This window comes from Heterodontus francisci, chromosome 12 (genome assembly GCF_036365525.1).
Source record: "Heterodontus francisci isolate sHetFra1 chromosome 12, sHetFra1.hap1, whole genome shotgun sequence".
Classification (NCBI taxonomy): Eukaryota; Metazoa; Chordata; class Chondrichthyes; order Heterodontiformes; family Heterodontidae; genus Heterodontus; species Heterodontus francisci.
The window spans coordinates 58,161,774-58,179,807 of record NC_090382.1 but is presented as its reverse complement, the minus strand read 5'-3'; the positions used below and the strand labels follow the sequence as shown (position 1 = coordinate 58,179,807).

At 38.3% G+C, this 18,034-nt stretch overlaps 1 protein-coding gene across 7 annotated transcripts in view; it reads left to right on the top strand.

Moving 5' to 3' along the window:
• Positions 1 to 18,034, top strand: part of rnf44 (ring finger protein 44) — a 189,516-nt gene that overhangs the window by 3,722 nt on the left and 167,760 nt on the right. For 3 of the 7 annotated variants that reach the window (XM_068043487.1, XM_068043485.1, XM_068043489.1), the window contains exon 2: positions 12,702 to 12,778. The exons of 2 other annotated variants lie outside the window; for them this stretch is intronic. In XM_068043487.1, coding sequence (XP_067899588.1) covers positions 12,702 to 12,778 — 77 coding nt within the window. The remainder of the gene's footprint in view (positions 1 to 12,701; positions 12,779 to 18,034) is intronic. 2 more of the 7 variants (XM_068043488.1, XM_068043486.1) reach the window with 1 other exon arrangement.

Genomic DNA, 18,034 nt, shown 5'->3' with positions numbered 1-18,034 from the left:
TTCATATGTAATATGACTAGTATTAGACAAATTTCTGAGAGTACGCTGAGCACAAATGGAATGTATAGAAAGATAATTGAACCTCCTGTAGTAATTCTTGCCGGCTAACTCTGGGGAGTAATCTGATTTGAGTATTCTGAGATGGACCTATCATGAACAAAAGTCATTCTGTAAAAAGAAAAGTTATGGCCTGTGTTCTCTTAAGAAAAACAATGTGGCTTGTGTGACAATGTGTTCCTCACATTTATTCTACTCTCTGACGTTATACATAGCACGCAGCCTCTGAGGACTGCAGGGATCATTTGTATAATTACCTCCTGTTGCTATGGTAATGGTCAGCTGCTGACAGACACAACTGCCAGAGGTGTATCGTGTCTCAAAAGAAAGCAAAATGATGCACATTTAACTTTTAGATCTTAAAATGACTTTTTTGTCTTGCTTTAAAATAAAATGTCTAAGAAATGTCATCAACATGGGAAGCTGATACTGGAATAGTAGTTTGAAGATACTGTGCTGATAAAATGCTGCATTTCCAGGTGGGAGGAGAGGAAATGCGGAAATGTTGGCAGCACCTCTCCAGTCGTACAGAAGTGTAACTCATCAGCTCCAGAGAGCTGTATTGATGGTGCCTATGGAGGTGCCTCCAGCCTGAAATAACCCACTGATAGTTGTGAATCTAAAAAAAGCAAATCTAAACTTACCAAAAATGTTGTGATCTGCCTGTTTACAGAATGAAACCATAAATCTCATTCCTCCAGAAGTAAATTAGATAAATTGCTCATAGAGTTGACTTTCCTAATCAATAACTTGAAAATAAACTTGTCTATACAGTCTTGCTTATAACATAAGTGTGATCAGAAGCAGGCACTGTACGAGATTCATTGCAAATTTTGTGACCTGTCAGGTTAAAAATTGCCTAAACCTAATTTTTTTTAAAATCTGTGCAATTTTCAACAAACAATTTGCATTTATATTGTGCCTTTTACACAGAAAAACATTCCAAAATGCTTCACAGAGATGTAGTCAAAAAATGGATGCTGAGCCTCAGAGGGAAATATTAGGTGTGACCAAAAGATTGGTCAAAAAGTTGGTTTTAATAAAGGTCTCAAAGGAGGAAAGTGCCATGAAGAGTCAGCGTGATTTTTTTGAGAGGGAATTCCAGAGATTGGAGCCTAGGCAGCTGAACATATAGTTGCCAATAGTGGAGTAAAGGGAAGCAGGATGCACAAGAGACCAGGTCAGAGGAATGGAAAGTTCAGGAGGAGGGTTGGAGAAGGTCACTGAGGCGAGGAGGATCAAGGCCTTGAAGAGATATAAGCACAAGGATGAGAATACCGGCAGTCAATGTAGGCAAGCAAGGACAGAGGTGAGTGAACTGGACTTGGTGCTGGATAGGATAGGAGCAGAATTGTGGATGATCAGTTTATGGAGGGTAAAAGTAGTGAGTTATACAAATTTTTGATCTACAAGGGAGTCAAGGATTATGGGGGGGGCAGGTAGGAAAGTGGCATTGAGGCCACTATCAGATTGGCCGTGATCTTATTGAATGGCGAAGTAGGCTTGAGGGGCCGAATGGCCTACTTCTGTTCCCATTTCTTATGTTTCTATGAATATGGAGTCAGCATTTCAGCACAGGTTCGAAGAGGACACTGAGACTGTGAATAGCCTGAGATGGTGGCCAGGGAAGAGGATGGAATCGGCTTCAACGCTATGGGTTCGAGACAGGACAAAGACGATGGCTTCATTCTTCCCAGTGCCTAATTGGTGGAAATTAGGAAATTCGCCATAGAGGATACAAGCAACATCCCAGAAATAGCTGTAAATCAGGAAATGAAAGGGAGAGAGGAACTCAAGAAAATTACAATCACCAGGGAAGTGGTACTGAGCAAATTGTTGGAGCTGCCGGCTGATGGACTTCATCCTAGGGTCTTAAAAGAAGTGGCTAGTGAGATAGTTAGTGCATTAATTTGAACTTTCCAAAATTCCCTAGATTTGGGGAAGGTTCCATTAGATTAGAAATAGCGAATGCAACTCCTTTATTCAAAAAGGGAGGGAGACAGAAAGCAGGAAATTACAGGCCAGTTCGTCTGACATCAGTCATTGGGGAAATGCTGGAAGCTATTGTTAAGGAAGTCTTAACAATGCGTTTAGAATAGTACAGTATGATTAGAACATGTCAGCATGGTTTTACTAAAGGGAATCCCTTTTTGAGGATGCAACTAGTAGGGTAATAAAGAGAAACCAGTAGATGTTGTATACCTGGATTTCCAAAAGGCATTCGATAAGGTGCCACACAAAATGTTAATTGTCAAGATAAAGGTTCATAGAGTTAGGGGTAATATATTAGCATGGATAGAGGACAGGAAGCAATTAGTGGACTTAAACAGGGCATTTTCAAGTTGGCAGGCAATCAATAGTGGATCAGTGCTGGGGCCTCAGCTATTTACAATCTATATTAATGACTTAGATGAATAGATAGAGAATAATGTATCTAAGTTTCCTGATACAAATGTAGGTGGAAATGTAAACTGCAGGGAGGACACAGAGAGGCTGCAAAGAGATATAGACAGGTTAAATGAGTGGGCAACAAAATGACAGAAGAAGTAGAATGTAGGGAAGTGTGAAATTATGCACTTTGGTCGTAAGAATAGAAGAGCAGAATATTTTTTTAAAAGGTGTGAAACTTGTAAGTATCGATGTTCAAAGAGACTTGGGTGTGCTTGTACAAGGGACGCAGGGAATTAACATACAGGAACAGCAAACAATTAGGAAGGCAAATGGCATGTTGGCCTTTATTGCAAGCGGATTGGAGTACAAGAATAAGGAAGTATTGCTACAATTGTACAGAGTTTTGGTGAGACCACATCTGGAATACTGTGTGCAGTTTTGTTCTCCACATTTAAGAAAGGATATACTTGCATTGGAGGCAGTACAGCGAAGGTTCACTAGATTGGCCCCTGGGCTGATGAGAGGCTGAGTAAATTGGGCCTGTATTCTGTGGAGTTTAGAAGAATGTGAGGTGATCTCATTGAAACATTTAAGATTCTAAAGGGACTGGATAGGGTAGACACTGAGATTATCACCGCTGGTCGGGGAACCTAAAACACGGGGGCATAGTCTCAGGATAAGGGGCCGATCATTTAAGACTGAGATGAGGAGAAATTACGCCACTCAAAAGGTTGTGAATCTTTGGAATTCTCTACCTCAGAAGGTTGTGGATGCTGCATCATTGAATACATTTAAGGTTGGGATAGACAGATTTTTGGCCTCTCAGGGAATCAAGGGAAATGGCGAGCAGACAGGAAAGTGGAATTGAATCCTAAGATCAGCCATGATTATATTGAATGGCAGAGCAGGCTCGATGGGCTACATGGTCTACTCCTCCTATTTCTTGTGTTCTTGCATGAATCGTAAAAGATTAGTATGCAGGTGACAGCAAGTAATTGGGAATGCTAATAGAATGTTATCATTTATCACAAGGGGAATTGAATACAAAAGTAGAGAGGTTATGCTTCAGTTATATAGGGCATTGATGAGACAACATCTGGAGTACTGTGTAGTATTGATCTCCTTATTTAAGGAAGGATGTAAATGCATTGGAAGCAGTTCAGAGAAGATTTACTGGACGAATACCTAAAATGGGCGGGAACAGGCTGAGCTTGTATCAGCTGGAGTTTAGAAGAGTAAGAGGTGACTTGATTGAAATATATAAGATCCTGAGGGGTCTTGACAGGGTGGATGTGGAAAGAATATTTCCCCTTATGGGAGAATTTAGAACTAGGGGTCACTGTTTAAAAATAAGGGATCGCCCATTTAAGACAGAGATGAGGAGAAATCTTTTCTGTTTGAGGGTCGTGATCTTTGGAACTCTCTTCCTCAAAAGGCAGTGGAAGCTGAGTCTTTGAATATTTTTAAGGCAGAAGTAGATAGATTCCTGATAAAGGGGGTGAAAAGTTATTGGGGGTAGGCGGGAATGTGGAGTTGATGTTACAATCAGTCAGCAATGATCTTGTTGAATGGCAGAGCTTGAGGGGCTGAGTGGCCTACACCTGCTCCTAATTTGTATGTTCAAAATTTCAGCTCATCCAAGACTGAATGTTGGCCCCTTGCACTCAGTTATCTGAAGGTCTCACAGCCATACTCCTCCTAGACCCAAAAGGAAAGATTTTAAAAAACATCAGTTACCTTTTTGCACCTCTTCTGGTCCCAACTCATCTTCCCAATAAGTTTTTCTGACAGGGAAGCAGCAACATGTTCTCCATGCAGGCCTCTGCTTAAAAAGGCCATTGTGCCCTGGTGATGTCACCTGAGTACAATTTGCAAAAAATTAAAGAAGAGCAACACTAGATTCCAGTGGATGCACCTGTCGCCTGCTCAGAGCAGCAGGTTGATATTGGTACCTGTGGTTGGGTAGTGGGCTCTGTATGGGCCATTTTAACATTCTGTATGTCCAGTTTCTACCGTGTGAAAAGAGTTAAAATTGGTCCCAATGGTTTCCCATGCTGATTTTTAATTACAGTAGTTTCTTTTTAAGAAGGCTTTAAAATTATACACACTAGCTCTTATCCCACACTTATGAATATTTTTTTCAGTATTGAAGTCCTTTCGAGTTAGACATTTATTATACAAGTGCAAAGCTTCTGTTACTTTGTTATAATTTCTGATACAATTTTCCTTTTAAATACCGAACTGTGTTCTCAATAATTGCTGTATCTAAACTCCATGGCTATATTTAATCTATGTTCATAAGCTGCATTCATTACAATACCATTTGGCCATCCTTTACTAGTTACAGTCTCTGATGAAGTGTCTCATTCATTTTTTGCATGAGACATTAAACTGAGGCTCCATTTGCCCTTTTGGGTGGATGTAAAAGATCCCATGGCACTATTTGAAGGGGAGCATGGGACTACTTCAGGTGTCCTGGCCAGTTTTTATCCTTCAACCAACACCACCACCAACTGTAAAGAAACTCGTTGCCATCTTTCCTACCTTACAACAACGACTGCAGTTCAGAAAATACTGCATTGGCTGTAAAGCATTTTGGATCTTCCTGAGGTTGTGAAAGGCACTATTATAAGTGCAAGCCTTTCTTTTTTTAATGCTATTTTTAAGGAAATTGGTACACATCATTTCATTCTCGTCAACATTTGCACCAGTTGCTTGATTGTAAAGGCTAGAAAGGATGTGAGCAATTCTTTGCTCTGTCAAGTAAACTGTTGTGAAGTTTTCATAGATGTGCTTGATAATTTAGGAGCAAACCCAATCTGTGAAACAAATTTAACATCTCGATCATATTCAATCTTTGTTTTTATTTGTTGTAGTGATTGTACAATAGTTACAAAAAAGTCTAGCTGCCTGGATGCTATGCTAGCCCTTAATCAATATTTTTAGTTTAGAGATACAGCACTGAAAATATTATTCTTGTTCCACCACATCTGTCAACTGCAAAATAATAAAACAATTAACATAAAAAAATCTGAAAATTTTTGTTAAGCATCTGCCGTGTTCCAAATTATATGGAGGTAGGACTAATATTGTACCGTTCTTGCCGTATACTCTGTTCTTTCTCAACAAACTTTGTGTTTGTGCATTTGGCTTTCTGAAATTATTACGGTAATAAATCGTGCCTTATGGGCCTGCCAAATTACAAAGTTTTTTGTAAAATCTATGTTTCACTGTGTCACGTTGCTTCAAAATTACAAACTAGAATAATTCCTTCAACAACAAATGTAGATACTTAACATGAGCAAGTGTTTATTTTATTTTTATTTATTTTATTTAGAGATACAGCACTGAAACAGGCCCTTCGGCCCACCGAGTCTGTGCCGACCATCAACCACCCATTTATACTAATCCTACACTTCTACCACATCCCCACCTGTCCCTATATTCCCCTACCACCTACCTATACTAGGGGCAATTTATAATGACCAATTTACCTATCAATCTGCAAGTCTTTGGTGGTGGGAGGAAACCGGAGTACCCGGCGAAAACCCACGCAGACACAGGGAGAACTTGCAAACTCCACACAGGCAGTACCCAGAATTGAACCCGGTTCGCTGGAGCTGTGAGGCTGCGGTGCTAACCACTGCGCCGCCCATTCATTGTATGAATTGCATTCATTTATATTCTCATAACTATCTACAAGTCATGGTGTGTTTTGACTAAACCTGCAGCCACAAAAATGAGAAAATAATGCAAACAAATAAATTGTGTCATAATGAGGATAATTAAAACAAGCTCCCAGGCACATACTGCTCCTGTATATATTAAGACAAGTTAATGAAATATGGGGTGAAATTTGTTACCTAAATGCTGATATCCCCAAGTTATTATTTTATTTCCTTGTTTGATATAGAATGATTGGTTCATTGTACCATTCTACCTGTTAATACGTGGACTCATCTAGGGGCATGATGTGGAAATGTAAAATACAACTTTTTTGGTGACTGCAGCCTGTATAATGCTATCCATTGCAATGGGTATTGTGAGAACAAATTGCATCTATTTGGCCCAGAGTTGAGCATTAGACATCATCTCTATCATAAACACCACCTACTTCCACCTCCATAACATCACCCATTTCCACCATTGTCTCATTCCATTTTGTGTTGAAACCCTCATCCATGCCTTTGTTCACTTCCAGACTTAACCAATCCAATGGTCTCTTGACTGGTCTCCTATCCTAAAGCTCCATAAATTTCAACTCATTCAAAATTCTGCTGTTTATATCCTATCCCACTTAACCATCACATTTGTCTTCACTGACTTGCATAGTTTCCCAGTCTCCTAGTGCCTCAAACCGAAACCTCTCATCTTTGTGTTTAAATTGATTCATGATCTTATACCTTCCTATCTCTAACTCTTTCCAACCCTACAACCCTTAAGAATTCTGCATTCTTTCAACTCTGAACTCTTGTGAATCCTGAAATCCTTTTGCCCCAGCAATGATTATCCGAATTATCCTTAGGATAATCCTGAACCAACCTCTTCACACCCCCACCTCCTTTTCCTCCATTTAGACTTTACTTAAAGCCGACCTCTTTGACCAAGCTTTAAGTCTCTCTTAATTTCTATTTCTTTGGCTAGCTGTAAATCTTTGTCTGATTATACTTCTGTGGAGCACTGTGGGTGATTTTCCATCTTAAAGATGCTATGTAAATGCAAGTTGTTACCTGAATAAAATGAAGTATACTGCTACGTGACTGACAGAGCAAGTTAAATTAAATGGCCTAACAGTTTACTTGCCGTATATGTAAAGAAAAGCTTGTTTTAAAGTGAATATTCACTTGAATCTTTCCATTTTCAGAATAAATAAACTTTTGCAAATTAAGTTTTACCACTTGCTGCATAGTAATTTATTTTCTCTCATTAATGAAGATTTGTTCAGCAAGTCTTATACGATTTACACTTGTAACATTCACAGGACAGGTTTTTTTATGGGATACACCCAGATCAGCTGCTGCAAGCGAAATATACACTTCAGAATGAGATCATGTATCTAAAAAGTAGGGGATCACTTGTACACATTCTCTTGAAATATTCCATGTTTTTATTAGAACAGCAAGTAGCTGGGATGCGCTGTGGATTAAAGTAGTTATCATGATAAATTCTTGACACCTCACTACATATCAATTTCTTAGATTAAGGAGATGCTGAGAGCAGACCTAGGCACAACCAGAACTTGAAGATAGTTGGATTGATGATATCATAAAGTATTATATAGACTAATTTGTAAGCTTGTTAGTTACTTTGTTTTTCCTTTTTTCAAACATGGAAGATTAATAACATTTTCCAAACTGCTTTCCTGTTGGAAGCAACTGTAGACTGCACATGTGAAAAATACATTGTGTGGCCTTGCCCCTTGGTTGATATTATCTTCACTGCCATTACTTTCAGTGGGGGAAGTGATGGTAGCTTTTTCAAATAATAATCTGCAATTTGTAACATTGCTCACTTTACTGCTTTTGGAAAACTAAAAAATTATATTTGGTCTGAGAATTTAATTGGTGCATTTTGCCCTTTGTATGTGGCAACTTTATATATCACTTGGACATGGGCAGAGATTGTGGCATGATGTAAGGGAGATGTTTAAAATGACAAAGGAATTCGATAGGGTAGCCACACAGAAACTGTTTCACCTAGTAGGGAATCCAGGACAGGGGGTGGGGGAAACACAATCTTAAAATTTGAGCTAAACCATTCGAAAATGAAATCAAGAAGCACTTTTTCACACAAAAGGATAGTGGAATTCTGGAACTCACTTCCCAAAAGGATATAGATGATAGGCTAATTAAAATTTCTTGATTGGTAGATTTTTGATATGTAAGAGCATCGAGGGCTATGGAACAAAGGTGGATACATGGAATTGAGGTAAGATGGTCTGAATGGTGAATTGGCTGGAGGAACTGAATGATCTACTCCTTATCTTGTGATGGATTTGCGTTAATTAAGAGTTGTAACAATTTATATCTTTTATGCTTTTATGTTAGGGCAGGATTTAGTCTCATTGCTTGAGTAGTCTGACAGCACCAATGCTATTTGTGTAATGTTTCAAAGTTAATAGTACTGGATTTGTAACTGAGTCATACTGCCTTTTTTTTTACAATATACAGTTGGCACAGCAAATGACTAAATACTAGAATGTTGTCAATCAAAAATTCCCAATAAGCTCTTGCATAAATAAATTTGAAAGAAGCCATGTCCAGAAAATCTCCAACATCATTAAATAGGGAAAATTCTCTTGTGTACAGTAGGATTTTACTTTTACAGTTGGAATGCTTTCATTTGAACTGCAAACAAATGACAGGACCTGTGGTTTGTTTTGGGGGGGGGGGGGGGGGTGGGGACGTTGTTGCCTGGGTGGGGTGAGATACTGAAAAGCACCCACTGTGTCACACTGAAAGGACTACATGGATATGACTTGTTAGCACTGGCATTTGTACTGTGAGAAATGAAACCCCAAACTATCGGAAATATTGCATCTGTTTGTAAAATGTGGAGGAATGCTACTGCATTAACACCAATGTTCTTACTTGAGTGAACTAATAGAACTGCACCTACTTGCTTCCTCCCATCTGCAGCCTGACCCTGTTGCCAAGGCAGTGGGTTTTTCACTGTCGGATGTAATAGGCTTCCTATTATATCCGTCATTTCGTTTGACCCCAGGAAACCAGCAAAACTGACTGCATTAAATGAGTTCTTCCTTATTGAACATAAATGTTTCCTTTATGGCTTAGCAGATATACATAACGAGCAGCTGAGCTTCATCTACCAAGAAGATTTAGGTCTAGTCATTTCGATGTTAAATTTTTAGCTCATTTCAGCCGAGGATAGCGTTAGGGGCACGAGAACTAGCCTCAGTTAGGAAAGGGGAAATTGGCTGGGACTCCTAGTTTTGTTAGCTATCCAGCACCCTCTGTTGGAGGTCTGTATGTGTGAAAGTTGGATGAGGCGAGGAGATCAAATGAGATGCTGTCCACAGTTAAGTAGCGTAAAACACTGTCAAGGCTGAAGCATGAATAATGGCCACTTGAGTGATGTGCCAGAGAGCATGACACCATACTACAGCAAGGAGTCAACACCTTCAGATTTGGAGAAGAGGGCAAATGTTGGCAAGAAAATAAAAACAAAAGAATTCAACAAAGGAGAGAAGAATTTAAAACATTCTGTAAGAAACAGATATTCTGTACAATGCTTTACATGTAGATTTGAAGTAATTATATCAAACAGTACAGTTCTCTCAGAAAATCAGCATTTACTAAATGACCAGTGTTTTAGAAAACTGACGTAGTTATTTTTACATGGGGGAAACTAAAACATCAATATGTGTTCATGGCTGTTTTGTTCATGGTCGACTAAACTGAGACACACAATGACTCGTGAACCTGAGTCATTGCTGATATTTTCCATGTACCGCATTTGTTTATCCCTTGGGCCACAGCATGTTTGATGAATAAATGCAAACAATTATACTTTCTGAAATAGCAAACTGTTTGAAATTGGAGGGGGAATGTCTTGTGATGTCTTACAAGAGATAAGCTATTCTCAAGTCATGAATTACTATTTCAGGGAAATAAAGGGAAAATACTTATTTAATAGGCAAATGCATAAATTCCAACTGATAAAGTAAATGTTCTGCATAAATTTCGGAAAATTACAGTTGAATCACATGACTATATATGATACATTATGTACATTTTAAAAGTGTTTTTCTGAGATGAGATTTCATTTTTTTTACTTTCCTGGAATACTTATACTGATATAGAAAATTCTAGAATCCCACAATGGAGAATATATTCTCTTTTTTCAATCATTTCTATTAAGTATATATTGTAATCAGGTGGGATGATTAGGGCCTCAGGGAAAGCTGAGTTTAAAAGAATTCTCCCCTTGACTGAGCTGTTCTGTGTTCCTGTTTTACAAGGGCTCTTAAAGTAGAAGATCAGAAATTGCTTCGATCACTCACAGTGCAGCATTGTATTTGTTTCATGGGGTGATGAACATCTTTATTTGACTAATCTGCTAGAAAGCATCATTGTGTTCAGTGGCTGAGCTTCAAATCTGACTCATACAGTCCCTAAGCTTTTTTGGCGCTGTTGTAATGTGGATGGGTGCACCTTTCCATTTTTGATCATCTCTCAGAGTTGCAAATGGCAGTTTCTTCAAGAATATCTACTAATGTGAAATTTCAAAAAACACTTCAACTTGATTTTGCAACTTTCAGTAGTGATATATGCCCATCACTTAAATGTTGCATCTATAATTTTTTTCCTTCCCCTCCTGTTTCAAATGTCATGCTGGGGTGTGGTTCCATGGATACTGACTTCTTCAAGTTGTTATTCATCACTGTTCGATCCTGTATTCACCTGATATCCAAACACCCAGGCACTTTCCAGTAAAGGTGACTGAGTGTGAATCCTGGCTGCTTATTTTGCCCTTCCTAGCTTTGGCATTATGAACTGGACTAGAGATCACGCCTGGATGGTCTGTTTGGTTCAGCAGTAAGGGATGAGCTAAAAATAGTTGTTAAGTCATTCACTTATTTTGCAGCAGTTTAAATTTCACTAAACTGCAGCATTAAAGCTATCCCAATTGCTCAGTTCATAAAAAAAACTGAACCATACAGACTAGAAGGTCCCAGGTTCAATTCCAGAGCTGTGCTGATGTCAACTATTATAGTGGTAGTGGCACTTCAATTAGCCATAACATCCCAGGGCTGTAGAGGGGGAAATCAGGTAGGATTTCCTCCTCTGATGGCTATTCAGTGACCCTTGCTGGAAGGTCTGCATATGTGGACATCTGGTGAAGGCAGGATCAGGCATGGCTGTGACGCTCCTAAAGTCTGACACTGTCTAGGATCATATCAAAAAAACAGAGGCTGCACAGTGCACGATGATGTGTCAATGCCAGCAGGAGAGGAGGAGCACATTGTTTTGTGGGAAGGGGAGGAAAGAGCCATAAATAACCTAAAAGAATAGCTTGCAGCAGCTTTCAAACTCTAACACACAAAACAATGATTTGTTGATTGACTTCAGCCAAAACTGACTTGAAAACAGTTATAGATTTTTTTTTAAATTTATATATTATGCTTGGCTTCTGTTTGGTGGGAACAAACTTACACCCTGACATTCATTTCAATGTTAATAGATAAAATCATCGCATGTACTAAGCTTACAATTATGTTAACCACAGATGTTTAGATGCAAATAATCTGAAAATTGCCTGCAAAGTACTGCTGAATTTAGCAAAGGTTTGTTAAGGAAATATTTCTTTGTATGTGTTATTTTTTGTGGCAATGGGGAAGTGATGCTTACCCTGTTCTGTAGTCAATTTTCATTCAGTTATTTGGTGTATGTATTCTGAAGGTTAAGCCTATGACATAGACTGGAAAAAAGAATTCAATGTCAGCGATGTTCTTAAGGATATCTGCGAGAGAATGTGTAATTTAAAATACTGTTTTTGGGAAGGAGCGATGAATGCTTGTCTTTTTTTTTAAGGGTACACTGTTTTCCCAATTTTCTGAATACAAACTAAAAAAGTGGTAGCTGCTTTGCTTGCAGTTTTAAAAACCTATTCCCATTTGGCATATCTGGTGTATAGATATAGTATTCTCAATTTTCAATCACCCCAATTATTCCAAATCAATGCATGCACTTGGTTGGCTGACTATTCTAAAACTATGTGGTTTCCTTAACTCGATGTATGACGACTAAAGGGATCTGTCAATTTACATCATGTTCTTGAATATGAATGCATTTGAATCCTTCTAAGGTGTGAGAGTGAATGATATTGGAAGGCCAGTTCATTTGAGATTCAGTTGTTTCTTTTTATATTAGAATTGAAATAATGGCATATTTGCTAACTGACTCTGGTCAAACCACATGCTTGCTGGGGAGTCCACTTACTGAAGAAAACCCTTGCAAGCTGTAAATATGATTGATCTGAAAGTGCTGAAGTTCTGTGAAATGCACCTCAAAATGACAAGGATAAAAGTTGTTCATTTTGCAAGACAAAATTAATCCAATAAACTGAACAATGATTTAATGAAGTGTGTTACAACTCACTGTGATAACACCAGAATGTTTTTTGATTGTTTAGTTATACAACTACTACAATTGACTACTTTAAACACAGCTTTATTTAAATTGATTCATATCTTTATCCTTTTTCATTTATTATCTTTTATTTTCTTTAAGCAGGAGAGCTGAGTTCATCTTTTCAGTACCAGGCCAGCCAACAAACTTATCATTGTAATGAGGATGGTGACAGCAAGGTAGGTGCTTCACAATACATTTTAGGCCATGTCCAACATTATAATTTCCGTAAATAAATAATTTCAACTGGTTGAGAAAAGCCATTGATGTATAGACAGTCCAATCAGGTAAATCTTTATATCTAGATCACTTATTTTTACTTTCAAAGCTGGTTAGAAAAGGATCAGTTGAAGAAAACTCAAAAATATAAAAGGATTCGACAAAAATTCAAAATGTGAGAAAATGAAATTGGGTAACCCATGTAAAATGTGCAGTTGGTTGCATTTGTGGTCTAACCGTAATTATTTGAATAACCATTTAAACACAATACCTGACCAAACTTCATTGACCAATCACTGTAAAATGAAAACCAGCAAATTTTATGAAGAACGATAAATCATCAGCTTTAAATTTAATAAAATGCTGACCAAAAAATGTCCTCCATAAGATCTTTCATCACTTGAGTTTTGCCTTATTGAAACAGCTGTATTAAAATGAATAGCTTTTATGTTCTATTCCCAAGCATGGTGAAAGACAAGATTGAACAATTTACACATAAGCATGTATATCTATACTTGTATTATCATTTAAATCCTGATACATCGGAACTTTTACAAACTTGCAGTGCAGAAAGAGATTTGTTCACTGTACACACGTTACCAATTCAGCTATTTCATGCAAGATAGAAACACCCTTTAATTTGGAGGTGGAGGTCAGTCAAACTTATATGTAATGCTATACATTTGAGTAAGATTTTGAAACAACTGCGAGTGTAATTGCATCAGACTATACATTTATCAAATAAACACTATTTGAAGTTTAAGCACTCTCTTCTTGATATCTAGTTGTGAGAATACATGAAGTAAACTGCATTGTGTACTTATAAACAATTATTTTCATAATATCTAAAATAGTATACTTAGAAATAGTATAAATTTTCTTTACTGATTTTTAAGTTGCAGCAATTATGGGTATAAATGTTTATTATTTTATAAGTACTGGGCCCTTTGTATGTAAAAATGTCAGTATATTATCTGGTTCAAACAATTGGTGTTTTCAGATCTGTTCCATGGGACCCTGCCAGGATCCTTAGGATTTTACTGCCCTGCACCTGTTGTATATTAACAGTGATGGGAAAGTGTTGGGAATTAATGAACATCAGAATCACTGAAGATGGCAAATGGGATTTACATGACAAAGCCAGAAAAGACCAATTCAATTTACTGATAATTTTGAGGCAGATGTCATTGGATCACAATTTAATAACAATGCGTCATTTAAAGGAAGCTTGCGCTACTGTGAGTGATTTATTAGTTCTTGTCAATAGGCCAGCATCTTGACAGCTAGATTAAACATTGGTCTGTCAATAGTAAATAGTAGCAGTTGCGAGATGCAGCTTTTCTAAATGTTCAAAGCTAAAAGTCTGATGAGTTCCTTGATGATTATTAAGGCAGCTGTCTGGTTAGGGAAAAGAACAATGTTTATTCATTTCAAAACCCCACATCATATTGTTGAAATCTGGTAGCAATATAGAAAACAGCATCAATACAACAAAATTGTACAAACATCAATATGAGTAATGTCAGTACTGGCAAAATGGAATACCATTTCCCTTTTTCAGCACCAACTTGCATTATTATAGTACCTTTTTAATGCAGAAAAAACATCCCGAAGTGCTTCACACAGGCATGGGCAGACAAATATGAACACTAAGCCACAGGAAACAATATAGGAGGGGTGGCCAATGGTCATAAACGAAAGGAAAAGAAAATTGGGTAGGATGTAAAACAGTGGCCGATTTGCTGTCACCTGTTTGCCTGTGTCTTAATACCTACCTCAGACCAGCAATCTCTTCTACAGCACTGAATTTTCAATTTCCAATGCATTTCTTTATGGTCCTTTGATACTTGTGCAATGACATAAGTTCATTCTTTTTATACATAGTGCGACTTTAACCCTGGACTTGGGTTAGAACTGATTAATACTGCCACTTACAACTCTTACAGCTGGCAGGGAGAAGAAACTTTCACTCCATTGATCTGGACTGAATTTAAGCCCAGGACTTGGTGATGAAAGGACAACGTGCTAACTTGTTGCATCAGCCAGTCCCCCTTTTTTTGAGGCGTTAAATTGGTGGTGACTATTTGCATTGATACTATCTTCAGGTTCAGAAGGATCTAAATTCGAGTCTTTTAAGATTAACAATGTTTCCACCCCGTCCCCGCGCCAACCATTTGTTTCGTTTAAATGAAACTCATCTAATTGCAAGGAGTACGAATAAGTACGAGCAACATTTTGAGCTTCACACTGTACGATTGCATCATTATGAAGTGGTCTGTCCTCATTAGATGGCTGGGGATAGGCAGTAGTCACTTGGCCCCACAGCTGTGTTCTAATACACTCTTGGTTGTAAAGTGGCACTCTATATACAGAAACAAACATGTTGTCCCAGTGCCAAAAGCCACTGATTTGTTTTCATTTTTTTTTGAAGGGGCTAAACCAATTAAAGCCTGCAGTTTGATAAACAAGCCTAAACTTGTTCAACTAATTATTTTTCAACGTTATAACTGAATCTACTTTTAGTCACCCCTTCATAAGTGCATAATTTAATTTTAAAAATAGATCCATTATTCAGCAATTTGGCTTAAAGTATTTCATAGAATCATAGCATCTTACAGCACAGAAGAGGCCATTTAGCCCTTCGTGCCTGTGCCATCTCTTTGAAAGAGCTGTCCAATTTAGTCCCACACCGTAGCTTTCTCCCCATAATCCTGCAAATTAGTCTTCAAGTACATGTCCAATTGTCTTTTGAAACTTCCCTCGGAATCCGATGTCACTAACCTTTCAGGTAGTGCATTCCAGATCTTAACCCTGTGTGTGAAAAAATTCTCCTTATTTCCCCACTTGTTCTTTTGCAATTAATTTAAATCTATGACCTCTGGTTATTGAACCACTTGCCAGAGAAAACAGTTCCTCCCTATTTGCTCTATCAAAACCTTACATAATTCTGAATACATCTATTAAGTATTAACCATCTATTCTCTAAGGAGAACAATCCCAGCTTCACCAATTTCTCCACATAACTAAAGTCCCTCATCCCTGGTATCATCCTGGTAAACCTTCTCTCTACTCTCTCCAAGGCCTTGGGAGCCTTCCGAAAGTATGGTCCCCAGAATTGTACACAATCCTATAAATGAGACCTAACCAGTGATTTGTAAAGTTTTAGCGTGACTCCGTAGCCCACATACTTTTTTGACTGCCATACCAACTTGCCCCATCACCTTCAAACATTTGTGAATATATAGCCTCAGGTCACTCTGGTCTTGCAACCCCGCTAAAATGAGCCATATAAATTATACTGCCTCTGCCAGTTGCTTCTCCCAACGTGCATCATTTCACACTTAACTGCATCTACCATGTGTCTGCCTCTTTCACCTGTCTGTGAACTCCTGAAGTCTGCTGCTATCCTCCTCACTGTTTACGACATTGTGAAGTTTTGTATCATCCACAAACTTCAAGATTGTACCCCCTGTGACAAAGTCCAGGCCATTTATATATAACCAAAAAGGCAATGTCCTAATAATGATCCATGGGGAACCCCCAAGTCATACTTCCCTCCTGTCAGACAAAAATCCATTCACTACTACCCTCTACTTCCTATCCATTAGTCAATTACATACCTAAGTTACCACGTGTTTCTGTAAGACTTTCTATCAACTGCCTTTCGAAAGCTCGTAGAATTAACATCTACTGCACTACCTTCTTCAATCCTTTCTGTTATTTTATCAAAGAACTCAATCGGATTAGATAGACACAATTTGCCTTTAATAGTTCCATTCTGGCTGTCGTTTGTCCATGCTTCTCCAAATGAGAATTAATTTTGACCTTGACAATGATCTTTGGCAGATTTCCCACCACTGACATTAGACAGATTAGCTTGTAGGTATCAGGTTTATCTCTCTCCCCTTTTTTTTGGATATGAGTGTAACATTTGCAATCTTCCAGTTCTGTAGCTAGTAAATAAATTACTAAATATTCGTGCCTGTATCTGAAGGAAACAAAATGGTTGGAGTGTTTGAGACATATTAGCTTATATAGCCCATTGGTTAGCAAACCGGGAGCAGAGAATAGGGATAAATGGGTCATTTTTGGGTTGTCAGGATGTGACAAGTCGAGTGCCACAGGGATCAGTGCTTGTGCCTCAACTATTTATAATCTAGATCAATGACTTGGATGAAGGGACTGAATGTATGGTAGCTAAATTTGAAGATCACACAAAGACAGGGGGGAAGATAAGTTGTCAGGAGGACATAAAGAGTCTACAAAAAGCTGTAGATAGCTAAGTGAGTGGGCAAAAATTTGGCAGATGCTGCATAATATGGTGAAAAAGTGAACTTGCCCACTTTGGCAGGAAGAATGGATAAGTAGAATATTATTTAAATGGAGAGAGACTACAGAACTCTGCAGTATAGAGGGTTCTGGGTGTCCTTGTACAAGTATCACAAAAAGTTAGTATGCAGGCACAGCAAGTAATTGGGAAGGCAAATGGAATGTTGTCTTTCATTGCAAGGGGAATAGAATATAAAAGTAGGGAAGTTTTGCTACAGCTGGAGTACTGTGTACAGTTTTGATCTTAAGAAACGTGTTAAGGTCACGAGGTGAGGGGTGTGGGCGGTTCCTACTGTTTAACTCCCACCTGACTGTAGCAAGTATTTTTTATTCGGGTTTTATTTGTCAAATAAATAGACAGGAAGTCATGTAGGTTCAAAACAGAAGATTAATTATTTATAGAGCAATTTGCCTTATCCCACAATTGTTGCAGCTGCATCCACTCATGCATTCAGTCATGCGTGCGTGCACACACACACACACACACATGAAAACAAGAAGAGACAGAAAGAGAGCAAAAGGGTTAAGTGGCTTTCAAGTGAAGTAGGTTTTGGGGTTCACGATAAACCTGTTGAATTCTCTCGGAAGTCAAGTTCTCATTGGGTGCAGGCCTGAGGTGTTTCTAGATTTCTCTGTTAATTGAAAGTTCAATTTGAAGACAGCGGATCACTTCCAATTCACTGCTGTACAAGTTGAAAATGTAGAATTTAAAGCGGGACACATTCCTTCTTAGCTGGTTGGATTTTCTCCGAGCTCACAGCTGCCCAAGATTTTTGTGATGCTTATTTTTCTCTCTCCCTCTCCTCTCTCCCTCCCTCTCTCCACTCACCTCTGTCTCTCTCTCTCTCATCCTTTTTCCTTCTCGTTCTCTTTTTCTCATTCTCTTA